Source organism: Trachemys scripta, chromosome 4 (assembly GCF_013100865.1).
Source record: "Trachemys scripta elegans isolate TJP31775 chromosome 4, CAS_Tse_1.0, whole genome shotgun sequence".
In the NCBI taxonomy this organism is placed as follows: domain Eukaryota; kingdom Metazoa; phylum Chordata; order Testudines; family Emydidae; genus Trachemys; species Trachemys scripta.
In genome coordinates, this window is record NC_048301.1 from 89,985,118 (window position 1) to 89,997,788 (window position 12,671).

The window sequence follows — 12,671 nt, forward strand, 5'->3', positions numbered from 1 at the left end:
TTGCCTAAATGTTGGAAGGCTGGTTAATAACTTTGAGTAAAATTTTCAAAACTGTGTAAATAATAGGAGCCTTAGTTCTGTTGAACATTAATTGGATTGAGGCTCCTAAATCACATAAGTAATTTTGAAAATTTTACCCTTTCTCTTTCAAATATTAAACTCCACAGCAAATATATTTTATAGGAAGAATTTCCCAGGCTGGTGCTTTAGTATAAAAACTGGTGCAAAACACAGACAGTATGAAGTTCAGAGTTTTTTCTACACAAATTGTGTATCCAAGTATTTTATGAACATTGAAATCCAAAGCATTTCAGCTTGTCTTCTAAGAGAAGGTGCTCCTGTAAATGGGGTCAATTCTGGGTGGTTTCGGGTAGCACTGGAGAGATAAGCCCTGAATATAGACAGGTATTTAAATTTTCAGTGAGGAGATTCACCTGACATTCTACTGCTGTCTTCCCATGTTTTCAAGTGCTATGTATAGAATTTTAGGCATATATACATTGGGCAAAGAACTGAGTATGGAAAAGACTTTATATTTGATTCAGACATAGGTAAAATGCATGTCTAACAATCTGACAGTACATAATTTGGCTGTGTTAGAACTACAGCTAAGTGAATACTGCAAAAAACATTCTGCAAATATTCAAATGCTTTTTGTATTCACACCCCCTCTGTATTTATTTTCTATAAATATCTGAGCAAATGGGTTTATTGACAGAAATGTTTATAAAGAGAGCACATTTTAAATGAATCTTAGAAAATGTTGAAATCATATTCCAGAGTTCATGTAACAGAAACGTGATTTACCATTGCTTACACAAGTCCAATCAGGGTATGGAATACAGTGTTACCTGCATGTTCAGTCAAAACTAACAGTTTTGTGTACAATCTACAGACCATCAATTACTTGGTTCCTAGAATGTCTATGACAACACAGCAGTCATTTAACTTTGTCTCTAACTCTGATACACCCAGAAAGAAGGGTAGAAAATAGTGGAAACAATTGTATTGGAATAATATTATAACTCTAGTTTACAGGGAAATTATTTTGTAATCTAATTACAGAGGATTGAGGGTTATTTGGTGAGGGTTATTGTGTTTCATAAAATGTATTGCTATAGGTTCCATGCAGGTAGAGGCCTGTCTAAGACTGAACAGAAAGGAAAAAAAGAATGACAAACTCAAAAGATAAAAATAAATTTGATTTTTTGGTTGATTTCATGTTGATTATTTTCCTCTATGATACTGATAGCCCTTTATAACTGCAATGCTGTCTCTTTCTCTCTCGCTTTACACGGGTGCCAAAAGGGTAAATAGAGCATTTCAAATGTCTATATTCTGTGAGAACAGTGGGAGCGATTTTATTTTACATCACATTACAAATTATAGTTACCACCCTGTCACTACAGTTTCTCTCTTATATGTATGTTATACTTCACTAAAGTCACATACGTCCAAACCAATCTAATACTACTATACTGTATCCTAGGTTGGAACAAAAGTTCTCAGTCACACACAAAGTAGTAAAATAAAATGGAGTTAATGATGAAAGCAACTATAAAAGTGAAATAATAACAAAATAAAAAGTTAATGGCCATATCCACTTCATTATATACTGTAGTCCATTATCGCTGGCTTTTGCTAAGTTATAGCTATAGATGTTCCTTTGTCTGACATTGTTAGAGTATCTGGAGATGCTAGACACCGTGGAATAAAGCATCCCTAAAGAACAGCATGATGTTAGTGTCAGCTGCCAACCTGAGAGAAATCAGTGATGCTATTGGACAACATACAAGGCCCATATTAGTTCCCACCACCACCACTAAACAAACTGTTAAAAGTTCTGTTAAATTTCACAGTAGGTGTTTCACTAAGGCACTGAGCAATACCTATTTCTATATTAGAGCCAAAACAATTTCCCACTAAGGTGCAGAGAAGCGTAGAGAGAGATAATAACTCAAAGATGGAGGGAATGAAAATGAAAGGGCTGAACCTGTGGTTTACTGTCTCTTTGTATAAGAAAATCCAGGACCTCCTTTAAAAAAATCCTGGCTGCTTAAGGCTATTTAGGAAATTTAATACAACCCATTCTAGAGCCAGATATGACCATATTTCACTACTACATCAATCTACATGATGAACACTCGCTTAACAGTTTTTATTTTGAGCTAATAGGAGGATCTTATTAGCAACACAGAAAACAAATATTTCTGCCTTCTCACAGCTCTCCATCTTCTAGCCAGTCACTTTTTATGTAATTAATTCAGGTCTTAAATTTATTCAGGTAATGTTTGTGTTAGTTACTTTCAACACAGTTTGGTATCCATATGTGCAAAAGAAAACAGGCATTTCAACAGACAGCTATTCCTCTATAGGATATCAATTCAGAAAAGTATCACAGCACATGCTTAAATACATCTCTTTTCTAAACAGAATTTAAGCATGTGTTTAACATTAAGAATGTGCTTTAGTCCACTGATTCTAATGGAACTTCAGCACACGTTTAAAGTGAAGCACATGCTTAAGTGCCCTCCTGCATAGGGATATTTTACTGAACTGGGGCCTATATATAAATCACAAAGAAAGCTTGAAAGCTATAAAAAGCTAGTCAGCTACTCTGAGATTCAAATTAAGTTTGAAGTTTTAGAAGCTGTTATAAAAAAAAACCATAACAAACACAAATGAAGCCATTTCATCTAGATGTCGCAAACCAACATGGAAGCTTCAAATACTAGGAAACTGCCACATAAAGCCACTGACACTTCAAGATCATCATTCAGGTTTTAATTCCTTAAGTGTGGTTAAAAATCTAACCGTGGTAAAACAATAGACTTCCATACCATACACAACGTTGCTCAAAAAAGCTATTCAGATCGTCCCGGAAGTTTCTCTCTGTAAGAGCTAGAGCAAAAGCAAAATTTGGGGATGTCAAACAGCTTGCAAAGAGAAACTTGCAATAGATTCAAAAGGCAAGAAGCAAAAAAATTGAGAACTCACTGATCAACATCTCAAATATGTTCCTGTGATGTACACATATATTTATTTGTTCTTATCTAAGTAGTCTATGGAAGAAGTAAAATAAATTATACAGAGCATCATTCTGCCATCACTATACACTTTGAGTAGCACTTCACCTACACATTTTGAGCAGCACCAGTCCCACTGAAATCAATCAATGAGAAGCTATCTAATCAAAATCAAATACTTCAGATCATACATTCACATAAGCACACAACTTCAGTACTGAAATTCAGCCACTTCTGAAGAAAAGACATCTTGCAGGCAGACAACGAATGCAAAACGCACTGTAGAAAAGACTAGGGAGGGGAATTTTTTGACAAAGATTACTTATTTTGGGATAAAATAATCCCATTATGAAAAATGCTCTAGAATTTTATTGTCCATGAGGAGCAGGCAGTGTACGGGTTTTGAAGGTCCACCCAAAATAATATTATAAAGCAAACTGCATCATATTTATATAAGGGTGAAGGGCTAAACTGACCCAGCCAAGAAATACTCAAGATATTTGATTCTCATTCTAACGGAAGTACTGGGAATATAAGCTTTCGTGCAATTGCATCTGAAGAAGTGAGGTTCTTACCCACGAAAGCTTATACTCCCAGTACTTCTGTTAGTCTCAAAGGTGCCACAGGACCCTCTGTTGCTTTTTACAGATTCAGACTAACACGGCTACCCCTCTGATACTTGATTCTCATTGACCTTCAATGAGGCATAGGCTCTTAAATCACTTTTGAAAATTAAAATGGGGTGGGAAGGAAGGGGAAATCAACTATAGCTGCATCAACCCCTTAAATGCCAGACAAATCCGAGGAATATGCCATTTACACAATTCAGGATTAAAAGTCTGCATTCTGCTAAACAACAGTTACAAAGCAACAACTCCCAATAGACACATGACATACAAATTTGACATTCCATAGAAATAAACAATGGCACTTTAAAACAATCTAGCCTAGGAGCACAAGCAGAAGTAAACTCTGCTTGTTAAAAATATTTTAAGAATGCATTTCATCAGCCTATTCTTCTAATGTGCTCCTTTACTTAAAAGGATATGATTTGGTCATATATGATTTAATTAAAACTCAGGCTGCACACATACAATGCTTGATTCAATGGCAATTTAAGATGTATAGCAAGACCTGTCATCATTTGGGAAATAGATAGGCAAGTATTTACTGGTTACCAAAAATCAAACAGATTTTTTACCCTCAGATTAATCTAGTGTTAGCAACAGGAATGCACCCATTTTATAACTATACATCAAAGGCAAGAGAGTTGTGTTAAGAAGAATAAAACAAAACACTTCTCATCAAAGGTAACCGTATTTTCTCCCATTTTATAAATTAAAGGTCTGACCCTGGAAGCCTTTACTCACATGAGTAATCCTTACATGAGAACTCCTACTGAAGTACATGATCAAGCCCTTAAAAGCAGATATAAAAAATATGGATAGGAAATATAGGCATTAAAAATTGGTAGTTACAATTAAATAAGTGTTTATTGCAATAGATATTTTAGAATTAAAATTTCTGTAAAAATACAGCTTTTATTGTACAATACTGTACACATGCTGCTATAAGAAAATGTTCCTTGGGCCCAATTCCTGTTCCCATTGAAGTCAATGGCAAAAGTTCATGTGGTTTATGTCTAAAAGCAGTTTATGTGCTGTCTGATTTTTTTGTGTGGAATATAATTCATACTACTAGAGTACATAGTGCAAAATATAATCTCATATAGACTGCTATCTATTCTGACATACTACAATGAAAAAAATTCAGAGTACAGTAATTAATAAATAATAATGTTTAATTTTCAATGATCAATTGAAACACTGTGTCAAGTAATATCCCTGAGCATAGATTCATAGATTCTAGGACTGGAAGGGACCTCAAGAGGTCATCGAGTCCAGTCCCCTGGCCGCATGGCAGGATCAAATACTGTCTAGACTATCCCTGATAGACATTTATCTAACCTACTCTTAAATATCTCCAGAGATGGAGATTCCACAACCTCCCTAGGCAATTTATTCCAGTGTTTAAACACCCTGACCGTTAGGAACTTTTTCCTAATGTCCAACCTAGACCTCCCTTGCTGCAGTTTAAACCCATTGCTTCTTGTTCTATCCTTAGAGGCTAAGGTGAACAAGTTTTCTCCCTCCTCCTTATGACACCCTTTTAGATACCTAAAAACTGCTATCATGTCCCCTCTCAGTCTTCTCTTTTCCAAACTAAACAAACCTAATTCTTTCAGCCTTCCTTCATAGGTCATGTTCTCAAGACCTTTAATCATTCTTGTTGCTCTTCTCTGGACCCTTTCCAATTTCTCCACATCTTTTTTAAAATGCGGTGCCCAGAACTGGACACCATACTCCAGCTGAGGCCTAACCAGATCAGAGTAGAGCGGAAGAATGACTTCTCATGTCTAGCTCACCACACACCTGTTAATACATCCCAGAATCATGTTTGCTTTTTTTGCAACAGCGTCACACTGTTGACGCATACTTAGCTTGTGGTCAACTATAACCCCTATATCCCTTTCTGCCTTATTCCTTCCTAGACAGTATTATAGCCTACAGCATACTGTAGGCTATAATAGCTTAAGAAGGAATTGGGGGGAAATGAAGTTATGGGTACTGAAATTAACAAAGTTCCTGGCAGCTACTCTCAATTTGCAGCTCTGAGATGAAAATCACAAAAAATATTCTTGCTGACATACTTCTCAGCATAAAGGCATATTGTTAATATTGTTGTTAATGTTAATGTTAATAACATGATTGCAAGAATATTTACTCCACGTTTAGCCCAAATAATATAAGCACGATACACTGAAGAGAGCCAGAAAACAAATATTTTGAAAATGTCCCACATGTTATCAATACATCTTGTGTAGTTAGTTTTTTTTAAAGAATTTATAAAAATGTAAACACTGTATGCCGTTCAGTAACTACCTGAGCATAAGGCATAAGGCTGAACAGTCCCAAGACAAGTTAAACATACTGAAGTTTGGATATTTTTCTCAGCTTAGGTTCTTTTTGTTATTTAATGATGAACACATCTTTTTGCTGATTCAATACCTTTTATTCTATGTATCCATAAGTTTGTAATGAAGAAATGGCCAACTATAAAGGGGTAAATAAATGTACTAAAATAGCTAGAGCCCTCACAGATTTGTACCCTTCCGTACAGAAAATGTGCACGGATATAGAGGAACAACCTTTTTAAAACAATAATAGAGTATGAATATCTGTTTAGGTTGAATGTGTATAGTGTCTTATTCACAAATGTGAAGATACATTACTTTTTCTGAGTAGACTCTGTAGAAAACCTGCCTATGATGCATGAAACTTTTATTAATTGACTCCTTAGTCTCCTATTAGGCCAGCAATTAAGTTGTTTCGGGGCACTGGTTAAAACTAAGGTAGGAAAATTATAGTTTTGTGAAATAATCATGTGTAATACAAGCATAAAGCATGTGTTTATTTTCGGAGTTTAATATGAAAAGTACTCTATGTGAGGACAGGCAAGAAGGAAAATTTTCAGAAACATCGAAGTGGTAAAGAGCAAATTAACTGCTGTGTAGAAGGTCAATCTCCCTGAGACTGAAACATCTAAACTAGAGATTTGCAACAGTACAGTTACATCAGTGTCTACACCAGTGCAAAAAACCTCAGTGTAGATCAGCCCATTTATATCAGAATACTAGTTATATTTTTGGATCATCTACTTTTCTTGTTGACTTCCTAGCAATAAATTCGCAGGACATCTTCAGACCTGTCAAAGAATACAGAGAAAAAACCTGCCTCATTACAAAAGGCATTGCATGGGATCTAATATTCCAAATTAGATGTAGGGCTCTTATACATGTTAGTAATACTCAGTAATACTCCTGCAGTACATTAAAAAACAAGAAGCAAAGGAAAAGTCATATTTTCCTGAATGTAAACAGCGACTTATGTAAACAGTACTTCACATTAGAAAAATGCATTCAGGTACCTCTCAAAACCAGGCCTATTCATGGTGTGGCCTTTATAATCTTGATGGGTTAGTATCACCAAATGTTATCTTAGGGCAGTGATTGTGCCACAGGTTCAAGCCCCCAAAAAACTACAGTATCAGGATTATCAGAGGAGAACCACCATCAGAAATATCATTAGGTTTGGAAACTATAGGAACACACAAGTAATACACTCACAAATTATCAAACATCCTTTTATTAACAATTTCATTAAGCAGATGAACGATGCCACAACTATTGAAATATACAGAAATGGAGAAAAAACATAAGATGTCCAGTATTAATGATTTCATACTCCCATCCCATGGGGAAACATTAAGATGGGTAAGATAATCATCCTGATGGGCTTTCCTACTCACTTAGACTAGGTCACATGTTTTATCCTGAGTTTCTTTTGTGCCCACTACACTCATACACCATTATCAATACCTATATTGAATTTCGTGGAAGTCAAAAAGTACACCTTGAGGTAACTGAACCATGAATCGAGAACTGACACAACAATAATCAAATAAACAAAGATCTCGTGGCTAAAGTATGTTGCATCTCTGACATATTGGCATCGTGCCTGTCAGTAGTGCGTGCGCAGAGTACTTCTAGTTCTACAAAGCTGTTGCAGAATTTATTGAATTGCAGTTTCATTTTTCATGTTTTCTGTATAGACTTGCACGGTGCTGCTACTTCAAAGGCATTATTTTACAAATGAGTTTTGATGTGACACTTGCAAAGTCCTGCATACACACTGGCAATTAATTACAATTTCAAAATTAACCACCAAAATTCATTTGCTGCTTATTGCAGCAAGTCCAAAAGCAAGTCCCAACAGACTCCTTAGGAATTTTAAAAGGTTAATTTTTGCTTATAAAAGCCTCAACATAATTTGTTTTCTAGAAAACCAGAATCTTTTACCATTTGTAACCATAAGGACTCATATGTACATGACACATGGACTATGTGCATCTGAGGAGTAAATCTTCACAGCCCTTTCTTAAGTTTTGAAAGCATTCTTCTAGTTTTAAAAATGATATTTGCACACGGGGATCCAGTGCCTTGAAACTGCAGTCCAACCAGTCCTAGCAGAATCAAGAGTACACACTCATGATCCTTTGCTTTTCATTACCAGTGATGAAATGGGAATTTAAAAAATAAACAAATTTAATGTGTCTAAAGTGGTTGCAGTGACCACAGTCAGTGTCCACAGGATTTCACTTATTTTAAGATGCAAGCCCTCATGGGACTCCTCACACTGCCACACTTTTATAAGGATAGCACTATATCTTCCAGTGTTATTTTTTTTGTCTAGATGTGTTTTTTTCAATGAATAGAGCATTGTAAGCCAATCTGAAAGGAGAAGAAGCATGGATGATATCACAAGAGTTAGAATCATAAAGTGACCTCATCAGATGAAGGGAAAAAACATTCCCCAGGTTATATAAAGTGTTACAGAAATGACTTAAGCTAAATTGATCTAAAGCACTCAAACTGAAATAAGTGTTTGCACAAGGGAGTTACACTGATTTATCTACATCAGTTGAAATTGTTCTAAACTGATTTAGTTAAATTGGTACAACCAGTGTGTGTAGACAAGGCCTAATTTATGTGAAGCTGCCTCAGAACATTCAGGATTTTCCACTAGAGTGCCACAGAATCCAGGGTCCAAAATTTAGGTTCAACTTTCAATGGAGTACACAAGGCCTAGCCTACAATAATATAGAGAAGTAATACTGTAAATTCTGAGGTAACCCTAGTTCTGATTCATTTTTCCTTTAGACCAAAGTAGATCAGGAATAACTTTATAAAGGAGTTTTAACTGGAGTATACCTGATGTAAATAGGAATCAGAACACATATCTATTTAGGAGGACAAATGGGACATTTTTAAGGGTAATTGTTATATTTATATACATATGCTACATATCATTTTTGAGCACTGAAAATGATATCAAACCATAGGTCCTTTGCTGACCATAGGCCCAATCCAAAAATTCAATAGAATTCAATAGACAGATTCCCATTCATTTCAAAGGGCTTTGAAGCAAGGCTCGTAGGTGCAGTCTGTGCATCCCAGTGGAGATGCTGAGCAACAAAGGTCATGAGCTGTGGAAGTTCCCATCTGGCCATGTGCTGGGAGCACTGACCCAAGAGTAAGACTTTTTTGGAGAAATTAGTTTTAACTATGGTTTGAAGCAATTATATTTAGTCTCTGTCAAGTCTGCTCTTCCACATTTGTTTATGCATTGTCATGACACCAGACATCTTCATGCAACTGCTGAAATCTGTAACAGCCATACTGGCATCACTAGGAAACTTAAAAGAGCCCTCAAACTTCATGGAGCCTATTTTTTAAAAAAAGTTAATTTAAATGCATCAATGCTTTGATCCCTGTCCTTCACAGCTGGAATATAATTGGCAACTAAATTCTAAATGTTACAAACTTTCCTTTGTTGTTTATTTTAATTTCAATTATTTATTATTAGAGAACAGTGTCCTGGAAGAACTGTATTATAAGTAACGAAGAAACAGAATCCTCATATTGAATAATACAAGTATTCAAGAACAAATATAATTCACAATTCAAAGTAGGTATATTTGATATCAGTGTCTTAAAGACAAAGTGGGTTTTTTCTTTGTATCAAGATGGAAAATTGTGAAAGCTATTAAACTACACCCACCTTTAGCTGCAAGCCTTGTGGGAGAACCATGTTTGCTGGAAGCCTTTTAATGTGTTGGTAGACATAAGAGGCACACTGCTCCTGCTCAGCCTGTAATTGTGGGGCAAGTTTTGAGAGGTGACCTTTGTAGCTCTTGATGACCACTTGCAATTCCTCAATGAGCTTGTTCACCTGAAGGGTTAAATTACAAGAGCTGTTAGCAAGAGGCAATTGTTGATGTCACACCTACGAGAATTTTCATTACAAACCTGAGGGAAAAGACAGCTTTTCAGTGCAAACTTTGAATGGAAGTATAGAATGTATTTGATCTCTCTGTATACCTACTGCTTGTGTCTGACAGAGAAAGACCACACAAGAAATATACACAACAGAGGTGATGGGTGAAACAAACCTTTTTTTTTATATATATATATTTCTGGTTATGGATGGCCACAAAGTTCATAAGTAGGTACATATGCGTGATCATCTTTAATGAATGAAAATGTATCAGTCATTCAAATCCCCCCTTTTTAAAAATCTTTTCCATTCACAAACCAATTAGTTATAGTCCATAACATCACCAGTGATGCATAATGGAGATAAATAAATTTGTAATTCAAAAAGAATGGTTCTACTGGAATTACATCTGCTTGGATATATTTATATACATGTTTTTTCCAGATTCCATAGCAGCATTTTTAAGATATTTACATGTCTTTAATATTTTTATTTTAATGAGAACAGTGACCACATTCCTCATGACTCCACAAATTAGTAAAAGAGATGCTCTACTTAGCCATGAGGTTTGAAAAAGTTTCAAAGATGGCTTACCCATTTAGGGGTAAAAATGATATTTGGAAGACACAATATTGATCCTACAACTAGAGTTTAGAACTCAGATCCTGGGAACTATTAGCAATAGCTGCCAATATGAAATATGTAACCACCAGCATCATGAATTTAAATCTAGCACATCCCCTTTCTAACATCCTGGGAGTTGAAATCAGCAGGGATGTTATTGCAGACAGTTCCCAGATTTGAATTGAAAGGAGAATATTTACACTATGAGAGCTTTGGAATTATCCATCCCTTTGGTTCCAGAAACCCCACATTTCAGGGTATTCGTGGCATGCTGCAAGGCTTATCTATTTATAGAGACAGTTTCATAAGTAATCATTAACATTTCGGTCCAAAATATGGAGCTATTTTTTAAAAGAGCATATACACAATTCATACTCATTTGGGGGTGCAATTACTATCACTACATGCCCATATCAGGTATTTTTGCACATGGCAGAACATAGTTATGCATCTAACCATACTTAATAATTGCATTTTTCATGTGCAATTGTGCACCTAACAATGAAAATCAGATCATGAATATCATTAGTTTTGTCAATCTTTAAGAGATGAGTAGGGTGGAGTGAGCATGGTAAGTAAAAGAATTATAGCTTTGTAGTGCATATTCAGACACTTTTTGTATTGTTCTATTTTATTGAATTTTTGTATAGATAGATCGAGAACACCACACAGGCAACTGAGTTATATAAGGCTATACACAAAGTCATTTATACATTTTAAAATAAGAACAAAGTTTCTGTGGCTGATGCTACTGGATTAGAACTCTGAAATGTATGTGTAAGCTTTGTCAGAATTTTTCTGTGTTATATTTAAGAGATTTGAAGATATTAACAAGAAAAAGTTTTGATTAAAATCACATACAGAATATCCCTCTATTATTACTTTGCAAGATACACAGTACTATGGCATAAGACTTCTAAATTCCTGCATATTTAAAAAGACTGTGGACATTGCTATACGGGACTAGATCACTGATTCATCCAATCCAGTATTCTGTCTCTGAAGTAGCCAGTACTAGCTGTGTCAGATGAAAGAGGGGAGAAGCTCCATAAAGAACAAGTACAAAATAACTTGTTTACAGCAGAAGTTTCTTCTAGCCCTCATCAGTTAGTGGCTTATGACATGAAGGATACTTTTTAATCAAACATGATACAACTGTGGATGTTCTCATTATTGATATTTATATCTAATTCTCTTTTTAAATCCTACTGAGGCTATGTCTACACTAGAGAACTTACAGCGGCATGTCTATACTGATGTAGCTGTGCCGCTGTAAGATCTCTCATGTAGTCGTTCTATGCCGAAGGAGAGAGCTCTCCCATTGACATAATTAACCCACCCCCCATGAATGGTGGTAGCTATGTAAGAGGGGGATTTCTCCCAATAACATAGCACTATGCACACTACCACTTATGCCAGCATAATTTATGTCACTTAGGGGGGTGGAATATTCACACTCCTGAGCGACATATGTTTTGTGGACATAAAGTGGTAGTGTAGACATAGCCTAACCTATTGGTCTCATTGATATATTGTACTAATGAATACATTAATTAAGTGCAGTTTAAAAAAAAGCACATATTTTGATCAGCTTTATGTTTGTTGCTTTTCAATTTTATCAAATGTCCTTTATTCTTTTAGTATTAGGGAAAAGTAGATAGAAGTTTCTGATCTACTTTCTCTATACTGTTCGTTATTTTTGTACATTTATCATGTTTCATCTTATTCTTCTCCTGTCTAAACTACACAGTCCCAATCTTTTCAATCTCTCTTCAAACAGAAATTGCTACAGGCTTCTAATCTTTTTTTGTCATCCATCTCTAAATCCCTTGTATTTCTGTTATAACTTTTATCATACAGGTGAACAGAATAAATTACAATGTTCCGGGTGAGGGCGATTAGAATAGCATTACAGTATTTTTAGTATTATTTTCTATCCCATCTTAATATATCCTAACAATTTGTTTGCTTTTTTGGCTCTCAATGCACAACAAAAAGGTTTTCCTTGAACTATCCGTAGTGATCCCCAGATCTTTTCCCTGAGTAGCAACAGCCATTTTTAGAATCCAGCAATGTGGATGAATAGTGCAAACTGTTCCCTCCAATGTGCATTATATTACATTTG

At 35.4% G+C, this 12,671-nt stretch overlaps 1 protein-coding gene across 1 annotated transcript in view; it reads right to left on the minus strand.

Annotated features, from left to right (window-relative positions):
• DCDC1 (doublecortin domain containing 1) overlaps positions 1–12,671 on the minus strand; it is a 420,863-nt gene that overhangs the window by 222,718 nt on the left and 185,474 nt on the right. The window contains exon 10 of the mRNA XM_034769879.1: positions 9,707–9,877. Coding sequence (XP_034625770.1) covers positions 9,707–9,877 — 171 coding nt within the window. The remainder of the gene's footprint in view (positions 1–9,706; positions 9,878–12,671) is intronic.